Source organism: Anser brachyrhynchus (assembly GCF_964034855.1).
Source record: "Anser brachyrhynchus genome assembly, chromosome: 6".
In the NCBI taxonomy this organism is placed as follows: Eukaryota; Metazoa; Chordata; class Aves; order Anseriformes; family Anatidae; genus Anser; species Anser brachyrhynchus.
In genome coordinates, this window is record NC_137700.1 from 13,043,305 (window position 1) to 13,065,897 (window position 22,593).

The 22,593-nt window shown below is 41.4% G+C and overlaps 2 protein-coding genes across 3 annotated transcripts in view; both read left to right on the plus strand.

Moving 5' to 3' along the window:
• Positions 1-22,593, plus strand: part of LOC308196820 (uncharacterized protein) — a 460,768-nt gene that overhangs the window by 415,032 nt on the left and 23,143 nt on the right. The window contains exons 7-8 of the mRNA XM_080596449.1: positions 13,928-14,074; positions 14,152-14,237. The gene's annotated coding sequence lies outside the window, so the exon portion shown is untranslated. The remainder of the gene's footprint in view (positions 1-13,927; positions 14,075-14,151; positions 14,238-22,593) is intronic.
• Positions 20,152-22,593, plus strand: part of NRG3 (neuregulin 3) — a 404,839-nt gene continuing 402,397 nt past the window's right edge. For both annotated transcript variants that reach the window (XM_080596380.1, XM_080596381.1), the window contains exon 1: positions 20,152-21,014. In XM_080596380.1, the coding sequence (XP_080452506.1) occupies positions 20,303-21,014 (712 nt within the window). In that variant the 5' untranslated portion in view covers positions 20,152-20,302. The remainder of the gene's footprint in view (positions 21,015-22,593) is intronic.

Sequence of the window (22,593 nt, forward strand, 5' to 3'; positions counted from 1 at the left end):
TAAATGCTTCAGTAAACGTTGACTAGCTTGTGGAGCCTTCTTATTGTTGTTAAGGTTAAAGTTAAACAGCAGTCGTTCAGCTATTCCATGGCATCTTTTCTGTGGAAAAGTAGCGCTTTCCTTACTAGTACCAATAGGCTTCCCAAGAAGAAGCTTGTTCCTTCCCATGACCCCCCCCCCCCCCGACTGATTTTCTCCTTAGGCCTTTTTTTTTTTTTAAACTAGGAATAATTCCCAAGATCTGCATCCTGTTTACCAGAAATTTAAAGCCATACCAAGTCCATAATTTTTCCATAAGAGGCTCTAAAGGCTCCAACACTTGCTAGTTCTTTTAGATCTTTTTTTCTCCTCTTCATAGAACTGTAACGGCAATGTTTTTTTGATCGGGAAAGTCAGAGAAGAGTTGCTCCCAATGTTTTTTTAGTCTTTTAAAGCCTGTGACAAGGGGCTACTGCTTCCCTTGTTTATATTCGCCAGCTATTCCTTGATCAGATTGTTGCAGGAGTGTATGTACATTCATCCTTCTAGAAAGTTTTGTGCAGTACCTCAGTGATGTGTCTGTATGGGACATCAAAGAAAGACCAGAGCTGAGAATTGTAAGTATGTGCTATTCCAGAGAACTGTAGCCAAATCCCTGACTTTCTTAGTTTTAAAACCTGCATCCTTCCAGGCTCTTCAGATTCCTATTTAAATAAGACATTTTTGCTATTTTTTAAGTTCAGATATGCGATCTGTCAAAAATAATCAAAAACCTCTCCGTACTAGAGAAACATCATAGTCATATTTTGTGATAAAGGTAAATGATTTTGGTCCTCCTTCAAATCCTTCATGAAATCAGGGGATTTTGCTGTTGGAAATGATCATTTTACCATGAAAACATTGCACATTCCCTCTGAAAATTGCAAATATATGGAAATTCATACCTGTGCTCTGGAGGTGGAATATCACAATTCTTACAATGAATATCTCTGCTCTCTCTGACAGAACTGGCAATTGTTTCACTCTGGAGCAGTTACACAAGTGCCCAGGAAAATATCAATTTTCACAGAGATATTCACAAAGGGAGGAATACTTTGAGTGCTAGTCAAATGATGTATGAATGTGATGCCAAATATCAGAATATAATACTACATTCATTCCTGTTAAAGGAAAAATATATATATTTTAAATGATCATACTTAATTGACTAAAAGCGATAGATGTGTATTACTGCAGGTGTCTTCTCTAACTACATTGGGTGACACTGCATCTCAACTATGTTTTGGCTAAAAATATGGCTTTACATCTAATATTCCATCTATGTTGTTGTAAGATAATTCAGCTGCAGAATGCAAACTCCTTTGTTTCGCTGACTCCGTATATCTTTGTACTGAGAAACATCAAGGAGAGTGGTGAGCAGTTTTGTCAGTATATGAAAGAAATATTCTTAGATAACATCCTAATCTGGAAATTGTTTTTGTTGAACAAGGGGAAAAAAAAAAGCTGAAAAAACTAATGAATAAAAAATAGGCCTCTGGAGATACAATTCAATATTTCTCTTTAAGATTTCACCCAGCATTTCATTTTGGGTAGAGGAGAGCAATTCCATTTTAAGGAAGCTTTCAAAAAGTTGGTTTCCTTCCAATCTGAAGCAAATGCTCAAATCTTAACATTTACTGCTGGGCCCAATTAGACTTGTAGGACAAGCCTGTGGGGGAGACTATACTAGAACAGAGAAACGAATAGGCTGGAAATTCCAGACTCCCCAAATACCTCTGTGGCTGAAGGTGAGGGAGTTCAAAGCAGCTGGCTCTAAGAATCAGAGCAAGTGAAAGCCTGCTGCCTGCCACTGCACCTGATCTGAGTTCTACTCAGCTCCAGCTGACCCTGAGAGTGTTTGCTGTTGACTCAAATAGTCATGAGTTTCAGCTGGTACATACTGTTATAAATATCTTCTTCAGCTTCACAGATTTCTGTGTGAATATGAGTACTCCAATGTGTTTTACCGTGTTTTTTCTTTCAGTTGAATTGCCAGTTCATCTCAGAAAACAAATACGTAAATACTTGTGTTTACCGTAATCTGCTAAGGATTTAGGTATGTTTCGTCTGAGATGCTTTATTCATTCTTTTCACTATACATACAATTACAGTATATTTTGGAAGCATTGGCTATAAAACTTATGAAAAACTGCATGTAAAACTTTTAGAACTGTAAAGACTCTGTTTCAATGAAAAAAAAAGTTCAGAATGTTCTGGGATCTTAAATAGATTCAGAAAACACTGTTCTTTAAGGATTCTCATTTCTGTTGAGTGCAGATTTCCTGGTAGATGCTGGTACTGCATGTATATATTTGGCAGGATTAATATTTATAGTAATTTCTACAGGAAGGTGTCATGTGTGACATGGCAATTGGTATTTGTAGAAAGCTATCTGGCTACTTGAAGCGCTACATATAAATGTGTGATTGTATTCTGTAGGACGCAGACTCTAACAGGATAAATTTCCCTTATTTCCTCCGTTATTGATTATCCTTTCTAAGAATTATGTGTTCCCTGTTCTGAATTTGTGTTTCCCTTTAAAAACTTCCAGTGTAGCTTTAGGATACTAAAACTTTATTAAGCCCTATCATTTTTTCAAGCGCTTTTCTCTTCGCAGGATATGCCAATACCTAAGTACTGCTACTACTCGGATGTGCTTCAAGCTGTGGGCTTTTATTTTTTTTTTTTCATACAGCAGGTGAAAACACCCACGCTGTACAAAAACTCTCTTGCTTTCTTCTACATTTAAACAATAATCATGTTATCAAAGCAGAAGCATGTCATCAAAGCAGAAGTGACTAGAAGCACATTTAAGGATGGATCCTGCCCTGCTGAAATTATATTGAAATTAGGTACACTATCTTATATCTCATTGTTCTGAAACAGAAATTTATACAGGGATTTAGGCTATTGCTGTCCTTTCTATGATAAAACAATAATAGCATTTATGAGGTTTCCCAACTCCTAGCCAAGACTTCCTATAATCCTGAGAAGAGTTATAGCAAGTGTAAAGGAAAAGAGAAAACCCCACTTCATGAGCCTTAGTTTTCTATAAAACTGGGAAAGAAATGGGTCTAAGAATCTTACAAAATACATTAGTGCACTTCACTGTCTGCAGTAATGCTATCCTGACTCACACTAATGTTGGTGGCTGGGGAATGGCCTCTGTCTTACAAAAGCTTCTAACACTGTTTTAGTAAATAATTGTTTAAGTTATAGAAAAGCCCGAAGGTCTGGCCATGAAAAACAACTGACTGTGGGAAGGTGTGTGTGTAAAACAGTTTCACTTCAGGGCTTCATGACCTGTGCTAAGAAAATCAAAAAGGAGCAGTGAAGAATTTTGCTCTTTTTGTTATGCACCTGGGTCTTGGAGACATGAAGGGTTTTCATGTAGGAAACATGTAAGCTAGCAGAGAGCTGAGCTTTAAACTGACATTTGCAGTGTTTCTGCCAGTGGGTTATGTCCCATAATAGGCACCAAGCCATGGGTTTGCTTGTGTGTCAGCCCTGGCCATGTGAATGAGGTTGCCTGGAAAGGAAGAATTTCAAAGTAAAAGCTCAGAAGTGATGGAGCCAGGGCAACTGCAGGGAAAGCACTACTAGTCCTGGAGCCAAATGCCTTGCCCAAGAATGAAATTGTACCATATTGGAACTAGGATAAAATCCCCCCTTATAGATCAAAGTTACTTTCCCATTTTAATTCAAAGTAAACGAAACTTTCCGTCTCATCAGGACAAATAATAATTTTTCCAGGTTGCCCTTTTTGTTAGTTCACTGTCTGACTATGTGGTCATTTCTTAAATCATAAACTTTCTATTGAAGGCCTGTAATAGAAGTAGAAGTAGAATAGAAGTAGAAGTGACACAAAAAAAGGGGGGGAAAAAAGTTAATTCTGAGAGGAGGATCTTAGAGATCTGCAATTTTAGACACACACAACTGTCACTTCAAAGCTTACAGAACAAACAGCAACAGGAAATTTTACATTTGTAGCATTATGGCAAAACTGTTAAACCCTATGAAGGATTCTTGGCTGGGCTGAATCCACTGAGTGATCTAGAAAGCAACCAGTCTGGTCTGTAGGACTGACCAAAAAAAAAAAAAAAGGAGAAAAGAGAGAAAGGAAAAGATAAATGCCTTCTGAAGAGTCTGAGTCTGCTGAACCAGTGCCTTCAGTGTTAGATGCAACCTGCCTGGTAGGTACTTGACACTGTATAATAAATGTGCTGGCAGTGCAAGAAGTGACATTACAGATCTGATATGAATACTGCAAAACATGCAAGAAAAGGTATCTTTGCATTTTGTAGCACTCTGAGACAGCACACATAGAGACAGAAGGATTTTACTTGGCGTCATGTATTGGAAACGTACACTTCATTGAAGAGTCAAACAGGGAAACCCCATTAGTCGCTGCTGAGCGTGTTGTCACACACAATGACATACTCCTGAACCCAAACGTTGCGTGTTCCCTCTGTATTTTGGTCTGTGACCCTGGCCAAATCTCTGACAACTGGAGGGAGTGTTAATAGGCTGAACGGACCATAGTATTGCTCTGCCCCCAGCTCACTTGTGGGCCAGTTGCGTTCAAGTGGCAGTGTTGGGTAGGGGCTTCATGAGCTGGTGCCTCCCAGCACAGGGGCCTTGCCCGGGCTGCTGTGGGAGTATTGAGGCTCTGCCTTGGTGTATCTGATGATGGGTAACAAGGTTTTCCAGATTATTAAAAGAGCATGTAACTTGGACGCTGTGATTACAATTACAAGGCAAAATTCTATTTCTCTGAGGGGATAAAAGGTTGCAAGTAGGATTTTGTGTTGCTCTACACCAGGCACAATTAGGTCACTTTTAAGATTACTCTGACAAACATGTTGGCTTAGTGTGTTGAAACAATGCTGTCACAAATGGTTTAAGAATAAATGGATAGTGTTGGCTAAAATCTAGACAGCTTGGATACAGCTGTTCAGGATGATATGGATCTATGTGCTTGTGGCTGCATAATGGATGTGTAAATTATACAATGTCCCACAGTGGCAGAATGTACATCGATACTTTTACATTTATGCATTGGTTTTAAACTATAGTTTACAGCCTGTTGGGATGATATACTAACAATTTAAGTGCAGAGACCTCATACAGCGAGGCAATTAGGTAAATTAAGCACATAAGCTTGAGTTTAATTTTAAACCTGGGACCAATTACAATGAAATCAAAAAAACTGTTTCCATGTTAAATTCTAGTCACTGCCCAGCCCTAGAAGTACTGTACAAATAGCACTGCAGAAATATTGCATGTGTCTGTGGAGTGGTTTTCTGATGTGAAGTGCACCACAGCTCTTTAAATAATATTCACTAGGACAGACTTTTCCGTGTCCCGCCTCTTGATGCTACCAGCTCCCAGGATGATTTTGCAGGTTAGTGGGAAAAGCATCTAATCTATGCGTTCCAAACTTTTGTTGGGTTGTAGACAAAAGAGTTTATACAGTCCTATTATTTGGCTGCATTGTTTCCAAATAAACATCTGTTGTTTATTGCCCTTATCAGAGATTTTTCAGTATGAGTAAAAAAAAATATAATAAAAATAAAAAAAATTAATAAAAGCATTATTGATGATAAAGTTAGCAACACAGTGCCAAAAGAAAACTGTAAAAAATAAGGAAACTCAAGTGAAATCTGTCACCAACTTCTCGTCCTGCCTTTTTTTTTCTTTTCCTTTTTTTTCTTTTTTATTTTTTTAATAGTATTAGTGGTATTAGTCTACTGTGGGAGCTGAGAGGTCAATTCAACAGTGTGCCATCTCTGAGACAGTTCCTGTCTTCCAGAGTAATCTTGTATCACTAGATTTTCTTCCTTTAGTTTTTGTTTTCTGCTGAATGCTAGTCCCCTGCAAATAGCTAAAACAGTCCTCTGCTACCTTAGAGGATCTTGGTCTGCTGTAACTGTAGGCTGCAGTGCTTGGCTTCCATGTGCACAATAATAGTGCACCTGTGAGCTTTGGTAAGAATGATCCCTGTGAATCCTGATTACATATTTACTTTTCTTTAAAGAAAAAGTCAGTTGAACTGAATTTGTACAAAGAAGTACTATTTTACAAATTATTTACTATACAAGTTATTCTCATCCTCACCATGCTGCAGTTTCAGTTGTCTTTTGTTTTATTAGGGTTGCTTAGAGTATTTATCAACAATACTGCTTTTAGGGTTAGTACATCAGAAAAACACTGCAGAAATATTGATTTAACTCCATGCCCAATGAAGGCTGCGATATGGTTGACTAGATATTACAGTTCCAACACCAACATTTTTGTAGGAAAGAAACACCATTTTATATACCAGATGGTGAGAGAATGTTACAATATATGTATTTTTAAATCTATTACCCGTGCAAAAAGATGCCAGCTCCACAGACTTCCACCTTTCCTTAAAACACACTATGCGTCATATAATGTTATCGTAAACCCAAGTTTTCCAGCAGTTCTTCAGATACTAAAATGCTAACTGTGCAGGCAGCTGTGTGGTGAAATAGAGCCCTTCTCTCAGAGAGGTTTGGCTACTGGAAAGCATTTACACTGCTTTTCAGCAGCATCTCACTTAAAGCTAGAGTCTTTTACTACTGGCAGGAGTTATTAATGTATGAAGGGGAAAAATTACGAATAAAGCTCTGGATATAATTTCTGCAGTCTACAAACTAGAAAATATTTGAGGCCAAAGAAACTCTTTTACAGGCTACAAGAAATGCAAAAGTGGTGGAAGAGACAACCCGACTCTTACTGTCTCACTCACTCAGACGTAGCCCATGCCTGATCTAATTCATTATCATGTCATCACTGACATAACAACACAATATGGCTTTTATTAAAAGCTGGAAATTTGAACTTTAGAGGAAAGAAAATAAAAATGCATAACCCTAAGACTCCACAACTAGCTAGATTTGCTTTCTGTTCATCTAGGAAAAATCATACAGTGTAATTTAGCTTTAGAAGAAAAATAAATTAAAAAAAAAAAGACACTTGGATTCAAATGTCACTCAGAACTCAGCTAATTTATGCTATGATACTATATATCTGTGAAATCCATCTGTAAGTAGAATCTAATTAAAAGTTTAAAAGTACAATTTAAAAATTGTACATGGAGTGGCCATTTTTTTTTCCTATGGCCAACTTTAATTTGGCCATAAATAACATGTTTAAATACTTCTTTCTGAACGTACAACCTTAGAGAGTTATTCTGTCCTCCAGATATTTGTACTTAGCTCTGTGACAGAATATGTTAGGAAAAAAAAGATAGTTTTTTTTGGGAATATAGAAACATCTTTGTATGTGATTCAGTTATTTCAGTGCTTTCATGTGCACCTTTCCAGTCACTCAACATCCCTTTGATGAATTCATTAAAGCTAACCAAATAAAAAATAAGCTATATTAATATATCAGAGAAAGATTTTAGGTCTCTACATATTCATTCTTTGGGAACTAATTAAAATTGATTTTGCTGCTCTTGGTTTTTAATGTCATCCCACATTATGACTGCTTTTTCCTATGATTATTTCATAGTTCTGAATCAGGAGTCACGGAACTGGTGCCTGGTAGGTTTGACACACAATTTTTTGGTCATAAATATTTAGTTTTTCTGAGTGAGCTTAGCTCGATTTATCTATGTTGAAAAAAATGCTTTGGTGTAGGCGTCACTCAATTTGATCTAATAAGTTGTGTGGTGTGCTGTCCTAACAATCCACTAAGCTGTAATCACTATTTGTATGCAGAGAATTGCAATTAGAGTAATTTTCTTTGCTGGTGATTCTGAACTTGAAAGAAAAACAAATTAGAATAAAAATGCAAACCCTTTATGCCCCAGTATATTATACATTAGTTGAACATGAAAATTGACCTTCATAGATTTGGAAGAAAGAAAGAAGGGATTGTATTCCCTCCTGCTCTCAGCTTGAATTTTTTTTTTTTTTTTTTTTTGGAAATAATGTTTTATTATCTAACTGTCTTTCTGTTTGGTTTTGATTTTTAGCCACTTTGGCCATGAATGTATCCTCTTAACATTTCTCAAGATTCTCTGAAAGATGAGGATTTTACATTACATTTAAAACTGAGCAATCGAAGTCCCTTGTTACTTTCTAAAAATGGTGAGGATGGCCACTTGTGAGCTAACAAGTAATTCACAATGTGTATGGACGTCAAAATGAGGCTCATAGAATAACTCTGACTTTTATCTGATTTGGTTGACTGCATTGCAAACTTCATAGAACTAATAAAAATAATCTCTTTAATTCAATAGACTCAGTAAGAACCAGTTGACTATGAGTTCTGTTTTATTTACTTGGTTTTTTTGATTAGTGTTTTTTTTTTTTAAAAAAAAAAGAGCCAGTGGCAAAGGCAATCGCCTGTAGCACAGCTCACTTTCAAAGGTAACTGCTAAACCAAGATCATACTGTAATAATGACTATGACAGCACAAGAGAAATATATTTCATTAAATGGTGATTTTCCTTATCTTTATGCTTATAATGAAGAAAATAACATCTAATTAAACATCGCTTTGCTTCAGTAGGTAAAGGAATGGAAACTTGTGGAGAAGGAAACCTCCCTTCCACCACTGCAACTGCTCTGGGTAGAGCATGTCTGTTGTCTCTATGGGGCATAGCTTCCAGCCCATCCTGAGCAAGGTAGCAGGGAGTAGGGATCCTCACTATTTATATGATTTACTCTTCATATATTTGAAATTAATAGATACAGGTAGTTGCTGAAGAGCGAGCAGCACAACCCTAAGAGAAAAGCCTTGCCTCTTGGAGGACATTGCTGCACCACTGTGGTCTTGTGACAAGGAATGTGATTGCTTTCTTTCCACGAGACAGCAAATAGCGTCATAATATAGGTGGCAATGACTTCATATTATGTGCAGTACAAACCTCTCTTACTATCACTTTTTTGGTTTAGTGCATTGTGCTTCAGACGTTATTTAACTAGCATGTGCTGAAAATTTGCTGCCTGCTCCTACAGCCATGTAATCTCAACAGCTTCCCTTTTAACCCTGACTCAGTTCTCAGCTGCTCTGTGAAGATCGAAAGTAAAATCATGTTCCTATTGAGATACAGTGTGCTCTGCTATTGACCACAGCTGGGACTGGATTCCACCCTATGGTGCTGTCAAGTTTTTGACATTTATATGCCATCCTCACTTCTTGAATCTTACGATCACCGCTAAAATGGAACAATGTTTAAAAAGAAGGAATGTGTTTTTACATTTGCATAACTGTGATGATTGAACTGATTGAGCTTAACATCTCCTTCAAAGTTCCCACTTTGGCTAGCATTTCTAGCGTTCAAATTGCAAACACATATCTCAAAAGGAACATATTTTTAGAAAGTTTCATGTGATAGGAAATGGAAATAGATAGGAAACTTAAGATGAAAAATGTTTTTCATCTTAGCAGTATTTTTTATCTCACTTGTGTATGCAAGCAATGTGCTGAGGAGGAAGTCAGATTGTGTGTATGTTATTAGCTGTATGTACAGATTTGCCTGCTTGATTTTTTTTCTTTTTTTTCCTAATTCAATCAAAAGAAGCTTTTAGGATGAACAAGTAGGAGATGAAGCAAGGACCAGGCAAGAAACCATGCTGTACATTACCTCATAAGAATTAATGGTGAGGCCATTATTGGAGAAGTAATTAAAATTATATCACTGCTTTATCAAAATTATACTTAATCAGTAAAAGCTTCCTAATGTTAGAATAGAAAGGCAGCTCAGTATTTAAGGGCAGTTTGTGCAAAACTAGTGAATGAAGACAGTGACTCTGAAGGACTAATGGTTATAGCTTTTTTGTCCTTTACATACATGCCTATGTATACTTTTGAATTTATATGCAGTATATTCATTTTTAGGAGCAATTTTCATTTAAAAAGCTGTTTGTCACAAGCTGCTAGAGGAAAGTTTCTTCTAGGCGCCAGGACAGCTTGGCCTGTTGCACAGCAGGGCTGAGAAGGAGAGGCTAAATTTGAGGACTCAGAACAGTTGAATTGAGGGCATATTATCAAAAGTATAGAAGTAATGAAATCAGTAAGCCGATCTTTCCCTGCCTTCTGAGGGAGGGCAGTGAGATCTGCAGTAAAGATTCTTCTTTATTCTTGGTGTGAACACAGTAATATAAGGTGAATTTATACCATGCATTGTTCTTGTCTCTTCTGCATGCTGAAATAACACATACTACAGCACTCTCAATACAGAGGAGCTTTATATAAGTTGTCCAGATAAACATTGAAAACGAAGATTTAAAGCACTCAGGTTTGAAAATTGTTTTGCTGCATTGTGAATGTTATTATTTTCTGTTATATTCCTAATGTAGAGAAAAATAAAGTGAAAGAATGGCAGTAGAAGCTTATGAGAAGACCTTGGAGATGTTCGTGATTCCCTGGTCACAGGTTTGAATGAACAGGGAGATAGAGCAACCAGTTGTGAAGTCTTCATTTTTGGTCTTTTAGTTCTGAATACTGATCTAACTTTCTGCTGAGCTTGATTCCCTGTTCATAGACAGATGGACTGGAGACGTTTCCCATTAAAATGTATTCAGTTTCCCAAAAGACATGAAAGGAAGTTTAGATGTCTGTAGAACAAATAAATAAGTGAGCAGTGTGTGAACTCTAGACACTTAAAATCTTCATTTTGCACAGACAGGAGATATACAAATTCCGATCCTGTTTGTGACTGGGAGCTTACAAGATTTTGTCCTTGTAAAAAAAACATTTTCAAGCTTTTTTGTTTAGGGATTCCTCCATGCATCCTCAGAGAGTCCTCCATGCATCCCAGCTGATGGCGAGAGACTCACTTCAATTTCTGTTTGCCAGAACAGCCTGGTGGGTCATGGATGCATCACTGGGCCTTAAAAGTATGATTCAATAAAGTGGTTTGTATTGTACTGCTTTTAAAACTAGGAAGATTTTCACATGCGGATTTGTATTCAAAACTGAGCTGTGTGACTTTTGTATAACATCTGATGGATGGATGCTTTTATACATAGTGTGACAAAATCATAGAAGCTTATTCCACAGCCAGAATATGTACTGTTCTGTTTATTCTGTGGCTTTAACATCTTCCTCCTCATAAATGTAGCTACACACACACATACATGTCTATATTTCTATACACAACTACATAATTCTTTATATGTTTCTGAAAGCTTTGCCACTTTCCCTTTAGATCTGTTAGTGACATGAAAAACATAATTTTGTATGGGAAGAGAGAGTTTGTAATAAAAAAGGGCTCGTATGACTGCAAGCTTATTTACTTTGGCCAACTATCTCAGCTGGGCTGGTAAAAACAAACAAACAAACAAAAAACAAGTCCCAACAAACCTGATGTCTCTTGTTGATCATGATTACTGTTATTAAAACATCAGAGTATGCAAGTGATATTGTTATGGGTATAATATTGTTTATTAAATATTAAATCCATGATTATTGAACTGTAGAGAAAAACTACTACGAAGAGTGCTGTGCGCTGTGTGTTGATGTATTCATAGTACACACAAGGCACAGACATGCAGTGTTATGATTCAGAATTACTAATTGGGATTTTAGAGTAACTAATGCATCTCTAGTTTTCCACTGGACAAATAAATATTGACAATTACAATGTTAGTAAGTAGAAACAGAGTTGCGTGTTGGTACTTAAGTAGTTTAAAGTTGAATCAGTTTTTTTTGGTTTTATTTCTTTTTTCTTTGAATGTCTTCTATTTTTAAGACTGAGATTGAAAGCTGAGTTAAGCTTTGGTAATTCTATTGCTTTCAAGATCCTAAAGTTTTCAGACAACATATTTTCTTTTTTTCCTTCCTATTTTTTTAATCACAGTTTTTAGTACAATTGATTCTGTACATAAAAGTAGCAGGCAGGTATTTATCAATTAACATTCCATCTCTTGTTCCCTTTGAAATATTTATTCAGCAGCTGTTTTGCTCCAGGCATTGTTTTACTTCTTATTGTCTTTCCCTAGTGTTTCTCCATTTGCAGTTAAATTGAAATACATGACAGTGATAGAAACAGGATTCTCTTATGCTTTGCTTTCCATAACTGTATGCTGTTTTAGACTTGGTGTAGAAAAGTTCCTCATATTTACATAGGGGTACTGAGAAACAGTGCATTCTGACTCCTCTGTTTAAAATAAATAAATAAATTGTATTTTCTACATTCTTGAAATGTAGAGGTGAAGTGCTTAGAAAATGTGAATGATTTCATGGACGTCTCAAAGCTTTAAAGATGAAAGATTCTTTATTATTATTATTATTTTTTTCTTCTTCTTCCCTGATTAAGCTATGAGAATGATGAGATCCTGTGGGCTTTTTCCTCTTCAAAGGGTCATTCAAATACAACTCTAAGGATGAGTGCCACAAAACTATTTCCATGAAGTTTGATAGAGTTCCTTTTGTGTTACGTGGAAGGATAGGTAAATGTTCCCCTTCATTTCATCTAACTTTTGCTCTGCTGGACTTTCCAGGAGCTGGTAAAGAGTTAACCAGTCAAGGAACCTCCTAAGTAGCAGGAATCTGACATCCAAAATCACATTAATAATACTCATTACTTTCGATGTAATTCTTCCAGGCAATTGCCTATATATTTGATATCAATTAGTTCATATCAGGAATGAAAGCAGCTTAAAAGACATATACGGGGATGAAAATCTGGCCACCATAGGATGGATCTTGGTCTGGACCATTTGGGATCAGCTCCAGTCAGCAGTGGGAGAATCAGCTGGTTACAGCAGGGAACGAATGGGTCAGTGTTGTTCAGCATTACTACTTTTGAACAATTCAAGGTTAAAGACATGAACTTCCAAACTTGTCACAAAGGGATTTGAACGGCAATGGCTGAATTTGACATTTCAAATATAAGAAGTACTGTTCTACAACAGCCCAAACAACACACTCCTAATAGAGCTATGAAAAGCACTGTTACAAAGTCTTAAAAATGAAATGAAGGAAGCCTCTCAATCCTCACAACAACAAAGGAGTAAGAAAACATTTTTTTGAATATAAGGAAACTGTGATAGAACGTAGCCAAGTCTTGAAAGCAAACATACCTGAAATAGTTCACTCAGTCTTGGCCCCTGGTCTATACTACAATAAAACATTCTGGTAAAAAATAAGTTTATGGATGAATGTTAATAGTATAGAAGAAAATAGTAAGTCCGAGTTCATTTCTGTAGGATCTACACAAAGTAAGTTAACAAGTTAATTGCTGATAGCATTGTTTCTCCTGTCATTGTTTTCCATGTGTTAAAATCAGCAGCAATATTCGGCTTGATCTCTCATTTATTTGGTCATTATCGGCAGAAAAAACAGTCCTTTGCGATATAACTTAATTGCTGAGACTGATAAGGAAGTTTTAGTCTACCTCTAGTCCTGTCAAATTTGGACTTCACCAGAGCATTCAAATTTATTTTAAGTTCTACTGTTCCATCACTATTTCATTACTGCCTCTAATACAGATTTCCTGTGCTTCTATTATCCTGCTTTGTCTTTGATCACTCTAATAACAGTAAAAAATAATTGAAACCACTTATGCAAATATAAAATCTTTTTTTTTTTTTTTTTTGCATTTCACAGCTATGATGAGTGTACTGTTTATACAAAGACTGTAATACAAGGCAATTTTATTTACTATCAAAAGCAATCAAGACTGAAAAAAAAAAGTATTAGTAACTAATTGTAGTTTAAGAGAAGGTAACAATTTCGAACTTCCTTGGAAGTCATCTGGAGGTGCACCGTTTGACCTGTGATGTTCCCCTCAAAATTTTACCATTTGTAAAGAGCATTCATGCCTCTCTGGTGGCAAGGTCAGAAACAGCTGAAACTAATTCACTATCTGGATGCCTCAAACACTTCTTGAATTTGACAGTCTCTGTTGCTTTGTGTTCATTTCCAGGAGAAACCCAGAAGGAATATGTTGGATACTTCAGACCTGTTATTGAAGGAATTTCCAGGGCTGTGCCTGAGCAGCAGAGTTGCTGCTGGAGCAGTAGTCACCTGGAGGCTGCCGGCACACATCTTTGTCCCTCGCTAGGGCCATCGGGTAGAGGAGGACCCAGACACTTGCCCATCTTTCTCTTAGGTACGCTTTACCACTAAACATCTTCACCCCTTTGGTAGCATATGAAGAACACCACAGAAACAGTATGTTCTTCATCACTTCTCTGCAAAGACTACAGATGCTGCGGTGGATGGTGGAACTAAAGGTATTTAAATCTTATTCACGATTCCTTGAGGCAGACTGGTAGAAGTGTGAGCATTTCCAGGATGTACCTAGTCTTGTCATGTAACAAAAGCTATGCCCAGATCATTTATCCAGCAACAACTGGCAGCAGAGTTCTTTGCATAGGATTGAAGTCCCTATTACATGGGACAGTGCACAGTTTTGTAAACAAAACAGGAAAGGTGCCAAGGTCTGAAATGTATACTCCCATTCTGCCTGATTAATTGGGATAAAGTGTATTAATTGGGATGGAAAAAGTGTGGGTTTCCTGGGGGAAAAAAAAAAAGGCAGTGATTCATAAGAGTAAGTAATTTTAACTTTCTTGTCTGTCGATGACTGATTGCTTCTTAAGCTTTCTCACTTGCTGGTGTCATCATTTTGTCCAAAATCTTGGAAAGGTTTGAATTTTGATTTAGGGCTTAGTCCAAGACAGATTGCAGTATACTGAAAGATTTCTGCTGACTTCATTGTGCTTTGGATCAAGCCCCTTTGATGGCATTTTGCACATTTGCTTTCAAATCTTTCTTTATTTGGCATCTTCAATTTATGTTCCTGATAAAAATCTCAGGGGTTACAATGGCTTGAAGAGGAATATATGCATTTCTGTTGTGTTCCAGTGGCTTCAGTATATCACAAGGGCATTGTTAAGAATAGCCACTATATATCTTAGTTGAAATCATTATTAAGTGTGTGCTTAAGGGACTGATACAATACCACTAAAATCAGAATTAAAAAACTACTTTGATTTCACTCTTGCCAGACAGAATTTTTCCCACTGAAATCCTTAGAATTTATGGTCAGCAGAGAATATTAAGAATTTGTCTTGATAAGACGTGACTCAGGTTTTTAGGATTGCAGTTATTTAGTAATAAATTCCTCCAAGGAAAATATTTGGTGTACTAATATTTCCTGATTGAAACATATTTTTGCAAGATTTGGGGTGTGTTTTTTTTTTTTCTAATGTTATGCCGTGTCTCAATTAATCACTATGAACCATGCCAAGAGAGACTCTGAATTGCACATATCCATTGATGTAGATTCAAGTGTAATTCTAAATATTTAGTGGCAGCTCTGGCACTTGCAAATGGGCTATGTGTGATCTGAAAAAGTTGAGGACACGCTGACTGTTGATGAGCAATAAGCATACTTGCACCGTTTGAAAGGATAGGTGTATTTTATCCAATTAATTTAGCCATGGGATTGTTATTCAGAGTTTATATTGCAGTGAGAGAGAACAGACTTTTCTCCTTATTCTGAAATTAACTGTCACTCATCTTGCACCTGTGTGAGACTGACATAATGCTAACTGGCAGCTTGCTAACGTCTCAAATTGGTGCCGTGCCTTTGAACTCCGTGGTGGATTTTTCACTTGTTGCGACTTGTGCTGTTTCTCCACCACTACCAGAAGCACTCACGACATCCTGCATAAAAATACAAGGTGGGATACTTTGGGCTTTATGCTATGCACCAGTATATAGATCAAGTCTCTTTACAACACGTTTGTTGAATAAAACTTAGTCTGTCTTGCCTAATAGCGATTTTAGCAATCATTACAGGAAAGAGTACTTTAGTTCTGAGTGGTGATTAAAGGGATCAGTGTAAAACCACTTATATGTTTCATATGAAAGAAAGAATAGAAATACACCTCAGACAAAAAGGAAAGTTCTCCATGACTGTGAACCAGACATGAGGGGCACATATGCTGTAGCTGAGTTGAGGATGAAAGCTAAGAAGAAAGATGAAGTAAGAATATTCAATGCCCTAATTTGAGAAAATACCCCGGGAGTGTAACACCTACTGATAGATCCGGCCACAATTCCAACATCTTTTGTTTGTGAAATTCTGGTTTGGTTGCCACATCCAATTGCCCAGCTATCAGAATAAAGCAAATGAGGTGAGCACAGGAGGAACACAGAATTCGGAGGGAATGTTTATGTTGTCAGCAGCCAATCGCACCCTAAGGCAAAGTAACTGTAGAGGTTTTGTTGCCCACAGCTTCAGATAATATTTATATGAATTAATGATGAATGTCTTCAGATATTTTGTGAAGTTGGAGAGGAAAGACAGGCTTCTAACTGTGTGTGTATGTGGGATTTGAATATAAGGATCTCAAATGCTTGCTGTTTGGGAGGTGAAATAGATGTGGTTCCAAAAGGGTCTTATTTTCCATTTAGAATTTTTGTTTCTTTTGTTGACTATTCTGAGGAGAGTTATCCTGACATCTTTAGGACTGCTTCCATGTTGATTGTTAAAGCAAATCTAACTCCTTTAACTTGTTTATTACATTTTGCTATTTGAAGATGATGTCACTGGTTCTGCTATATGGAGGCAGATGTGAAGCCATCAGGAACACAACCCTTGTCACAGAACTGCTAGCTGTGGCATATCTACTGTACAGTCAAAACTTAAACTCCCTGTGACAAACAAAACAATATATTCATAAACAGTATATCGGTCGTGTGTATCACATCAGTCCTTAAGAAAATACCACTTCTGACTTCACCTTGGATAAATTATTTAATTCCATCTGAGTTACAGATGTTCTCAAGGGGACACTGAGCATTTCTTAGCATTTTATGAAGAAAAATAAATTATATGTTGTTTTCTGATCGTGACAAATATATTTCCAGAAGAGTAAAGAAGTTGGGCTATGATACAGAATGAGTAGGAAGAAATGCAAGTGAAATTTACAAAATACCTATGTAAATTAGAATTAATGCACTGAACAGATTCAGTTTAACAAGAGTGGGCTGATTTGGAAAACTGATTATGATTTTAATATTAATTCTTGGGGACAGAGAAGTAATCTAGAATAATTTAGAGTCTGTGGTTTTGAATACATCGTAACAGCTTAACTGGTGGCTAAATTATTACAGAACGAGTTTTCCATGCACCACCTGCACTCAGCTGTCTGTCAAGGTGCATGATGTATTTCTGTAACACTTCAGAGTAGATGTTAAAGAGCTTATATTTTTTTTTTCCTTTATTTTTTTTCTTTATTTTTTAACTGAAGGATACACTATTTGAAATACATTTGCCTTTACTATGGGGTTAAAGGGAAGCTACTTTGAGCTTGCTGTGTCAAGGCACGTAGACATTTCATATTTTTAGACCAAAGAACTTTCTTCAAAGAAGAAAGCAGTCAATGGTACGATCTTCATTAACTTATCTGGGGGATATCTGTTTTTAAGCAATCCAGTTAATGAAGGCATAGTGAAAGCATTCCCCAGCCAATTTAAATAATTGTTGCTGTTTGTCAACCCCAATGGTAAGAATAGGAAATTATAAGAAAAGAAGTCTGAAAAATCTTTACTCATAATACAGGAAATCTTTCAATATTAAACGATGCAATGGCTACACTTGAGTCATCTTAATGGTATCATATCCTGATGCCTTTCCGTTAGAACCATTACAAATTTTAGGAGCTGACAGCTTGAAAATCTTACTGGAGGGAAGAAATGTAGCTGAGGCAGATGAAATACTGAAAGACTTCAGGACTTGGTCATCCGCACTTAAAAGGACTTAAAAGCTCTCTCTCTTGTGAGGGCTGTAAAATGCATTTCTTGTGTTACGTTCTCCCAAGATGCATGTACAAATTGTTTGAGAACGAATACAAAGAACAATTCATACAGAGTTTGAAGAACAGCAGTATGGTAGCAGAAGAGGCAAGAGATAAGGGGCATTTGTACAGGCAGTGCAATGCCTGGAGCAGGACAACAGTTTGCATAGCTTGTGAGGAAGGTGAGGGCTGTGCAGGACAGGCACTTACAACTGTAAGCCCCTAGTTCTACATTTCCATAAGGAATGCCGGATTCCAAAAAAAAAAAAATCTATGACAAAGCTTCTATGGATTTCTAAGACATCCTTATCTTGCTCATTTTCTTGCTTTACTGGGCGTCCGCTTAAGTAGTGAAGAGTTCTCCTGTGGTTGTCTCTGAATGCCTTCACCCAATCCTTTTCCTCTTTGTCAAAGGGTTAGAAATTTGTAAATTGTATTTTCCAATGCCAAAGTGTTTTTCATGAGAAAGGGTTTAAAGAGTGTGCTTACCCAATAAGCCGTTTCCCCAGATTTCCTCATAGCTGTGAGCACAGGCCTGTCCTAGCAAAGCTGCCAGGCTCCAGTCAGATTGCTCACTGTGACAATAATCTCAGTGTCTACTTAATGCACCTTTCATATAATATTATTAATGCTATTAACATTCCTTCTGAGCAGAAATTCAATATTTTATTTTTCATATTTATGTATATACAGAACAAATGTATTTCACATTTTGTTTCCATTGTTTTCTGCTCAATTATTCTGCCTCAATATTAACACGCCTCTGCGTAAACAGCTAAGGAAATCATACCTAAGTGTCATTACCACAATGACACCGATGGATTAATAGTTCAGAAAAAAAAAGGGGTTTCAAAACATCTGCGCATATATAATTTTATAGGTCACTTTCTAAAATGTCGAAAATGAGCAATAAAGCCACCCTTTGGTGCACCGCCGCTGACCCTTCAGTGACCACCCCAGCCGACGAAATGTTTTGCCCAATACGGGAGTGGAAAGGGGGCGGTGGTGCCTCCAGAGCTGCTGTGGGCAGGTGGGAGAGCAGTTTGGGTCCCAAACTTGTCTGGCTGCAGGCTCGGGATGCGGCGGTCCCGGCAGTACCCCCGGCTGCTCGGGGGGACCGTCCCTTTGTTGCAGGTGCCTGCTGCCGGTTTCCGTTTTCCCGTAGGGAAATCCCTTTCACAAACAACAGCAAACGCTGCTTAGTGCTGGTTATCAGGTAGCATCAGCCTCAGGAAGCAGCTCCTCGTCCCGAGCCCCAGTCGTTCGCTAGGAATCCTCTCCGGAGGTGTCTCCACCTCCCTCCACACGTCTTTTTGGACATACAGCGGCAGCCTATTGGATTACTGCCCCAGGATGGGGTCAGGCGCACCCCCTTACCCCCCCCCCCCCCTCCTTTTTTTTTTTTTTCTTTTCCTTCTTTTCCTTCCTTTTGCCGTAGCATCCACTCTCCCGAGGGGTTTGCCTGGATCATTTATTTATCTTGTGCGCATTAAGAAACCACCATTAGGCTTTGGTGGGAGGCGCCTTACTTTCTGCGCGCTAGCCTGCCTCCCTTGCGCCGCGCTAGGAATGCACAATTGAACAGGAGCTGCAAGCTTGGCAGGAACTGCCTTGTGCGTGCCTATTCGGTGGCCGGATCCGTATTTATGCCTCCTGGACCACTGGCGTCCCCTGCTGCAGGGTGTCCTTTCCATCCCCTGGATTTTACGTTCTTTTGTATTTTTCGCTCGGGAAACCTCGGCGGAGTTTCGATGCCGGGCCGGACTTGAGCGCGGAGGAGCGGCGGGGAGCGGAGCCGAGCCGAGCCGAGCCGAGCCTCCTGCCCCGGGCCCCGCCCGCGGATCGGCCTCCCTGGCCCGGCGCCGGCCGCGGGTTGGCCGCGGGGCCGCGGAGTGGCGGCTGCGCCTCCCCGCCGCCTCCCCGCCGCGCAGCCGGGGGATGCTGGAGCCGCCGCCGCTGCCGCTGCGCCGCGGCCGGGCATAGGCGGGAGGCGAGCGGGCGGGGGAGGGAGCGGAGGAGAGGAAGACGGCCAGGAGAGAGCCCCTGGCCCCGAGGGGCGAGGAGAAGGCGGAGAGGCGAGAAGGGACGCGGATGTGAAGGAATGTGCCTGCCCGCCGCCGGGACCGCCAGCTTGGGGTGACAGCCGGCATCGCCGAGGGAGGAGGCTGGATCTCGCGACCCACCGCACGGAGGGGAAAAAATAAAATAAAAAAGAAGGAGAGAGGAGAGAAGGAAAGACCTGGGAGCGGAAGCAGAAGAAGGAGAGCCGAGAGGCGAGGAGCCGGGCGCCCGGCGGATGGCGCGGCCGTCCCGCTGACTCCGCGGCCGCGGGAGGCTGCGCGGGGCGCTGCGGGGCTCGCCATGCCGGGCTGCCGGCGGCACTGAGCGGGGCGCTCCCTCCGCGCCGCCCCTCCGCCCACCTCCGCCGCATGCCGCCGGCAGCCGCGGCGCGCTGATGTCCCGGGGCCGCGCTGCGGACGGCCCCTAGGATGAGCGAGGGGGCTGCCGGCGCCGCGGCGCCCGGGGCGGCGGAGGCGGCGGCGGCGGCGGGGGGCCCGGGCGGGGATGGGGCCGGGGGACCGCCGCGGGAGCTGCGCTGCAGCGACTGCATCGTCTGGAACCGGCAGCAGACGTGGCTGTGCGTCGTGCCCCTCTTCATCGGCTTCATCGGGCTGGGGCTCAGCCTTATGCTGCTCAAGTGGATCGTGGTGGGCTCCGTCAAGGAGTACGTGCCCACCGAGCTGATGGACGCCAAGGGCGTGGGGCAGGACCCCTTCTTCCTCTCCAAGCCCACCGCCCCCCCCCGCGGCGCGGAGACCACCGCTGCCGCCACGCCGCGGCCGCCCAGCCGTGTCAGCCCCCGCCTCACCACCATGAGCCGGGCCCCCCCGCGGCCCCCCGGCACCCGCGGCCCGGCTCGGGGCGCCCCGAGGCCCACGGCGGCTCGGCACCCCGCCGCGCCCCACACCGCGCCCCCGGCCAGCGGCCCCCCCGGCCCTGGTCCCGGTCCCGGTCCCGGCCGCAGTGCCCGGCCGCCGCCCGCCGCCCCCAGCAGCCCGCCGCTGCCCGCCTGGCCCACTGCGGCACACGCTACCTCCTCCTACAAGATCTACGTCCACGACTCGGCGCCGTCCTGGACCCTGTCTCCCTTCCAGGAGTCTACCACCACCACGCCGGAGGCCAGCACGACTCCCAAAACCCGTAAGTACAGGCAGCCGGCCCCTGCCCTCGGGGCTGCCCCACGGGGGGCCGCCAACTTTGCGCCCCTTCTCTCCCTCCCCCTCAGAGCCCCCCCGGCAGGTTCCCCACTCGCGTGGTGGGTGTCGAGGTGGAGCGGCCATTTGAGGTGCCCCATCTCGGTGCGGTTTGCGGGGAAGCCTCCGCCGCCGGGCCGGGCTGAGGACGGCACCCGGGAGATGCGGGGAGCACGGGGGGGCTGCCGGGCGTCGGCTCCCGGCAAGGGGCAGGGAGCTCCTCGGGAGCTGGGGCTGGCGGGGAGGGAGTTTTCTTCTGCTTTCCGCACGGTCGCCTCCCTAGAAAAAGCAAGCCTTTGGCCCAGGAAGGATGCTCGCTCCCTCTGTGCATCCCAGCGCCCGGCTGCTGGAAGGGGCCCCCGCCAGCTCCCCTGGAGGGGGGCACCGGGGCACCCGGGCACCCCCGAACACGCAGAGGCTCCTGTCCGTACCGTGCCGTCCGCAGCCTCAGCCCGTCGCTGCCTATTTCTTTTAAGCAGAGGAGGGGGCTAGCTCCCCGATTAATGTCTGGTGCCTGACTCTTCCCACTGCAAGGCGCAAAGCGAAGGATTCGGGTTAAATCTGGGAATTCATTTGGGTTGGGCGCATCAACTTCCCACTTCTCGTAAAGGTTATCTAGGACGAATGCAATCCATGCCGAAAGAACTTGTGTGCGGTGCTGTTTAGTAAAATGGTCAATTACACTGTATTATAGTCTTCTGCGCTTTCTTGGATGCAGCATAGGAAATGAAGAGCCTGTGTCCTCCATTAACTCTTAGTTGCGTCTGCTAGGAGCATCAATTCAATTGAATGCTACCCTCTGGATTGCTTTTACTGCCGATGGCTCCCCTTCTGCATGTTAATGTATGGTTTTTCCACTGGAGGATTTTGTCAGCTTGTCCTTTAAACTTTATTTTGTCTGTTAAATCTATTTGCTGATGAACCCCGGGACAGAGAGTATATGCACGGTGAACTGATCTTGTGAATTGACAAAATAGGAAGAACAGCAAATTGGACGTGTATGTGTGGGTGGGTGTGCAGGTGGCGGATGGCTGGGAACGATTACGAATAAAACTACCACTAAATCAGAACAGCAAACAAGGCAGTAACTTGCTTCCCCAGTGTCTGCTATGGCAATTGAGAAGGAGCCATCCCTTACAGGTGTGTCTGAGCTGGTTTGCTCTGTAGCTGCAGCCCAGGGAAGTTGGATGCTACCAGCAGGAAAATCTCTCGTGGATCTGAGCTCTAGCTGTTCCACGCTAGGTATATGGAGCTGCACAGAACCCTGTTTTGAAACACATGCAAAGGGAGCGTAATTTTCAGTCCGTGTCTCTGCTCGCAAGCTTTATGTGAAGCAGGTATCTTACACGGTGTTGCCAACTGCAGTGACATGTGTGTATCTGAAATGCTGCTGGGGCTTGCCGGGTGGGATCTATCAGGGTCTAAACGCTCCCTTGCAATCTTTTCCTTTCTCCCCTTTGTATCTTTTTGGGTATGTAAGAGAAATCCGCTGCAATTTCCACCTCTCTATGCTGTTTCTTTACAAG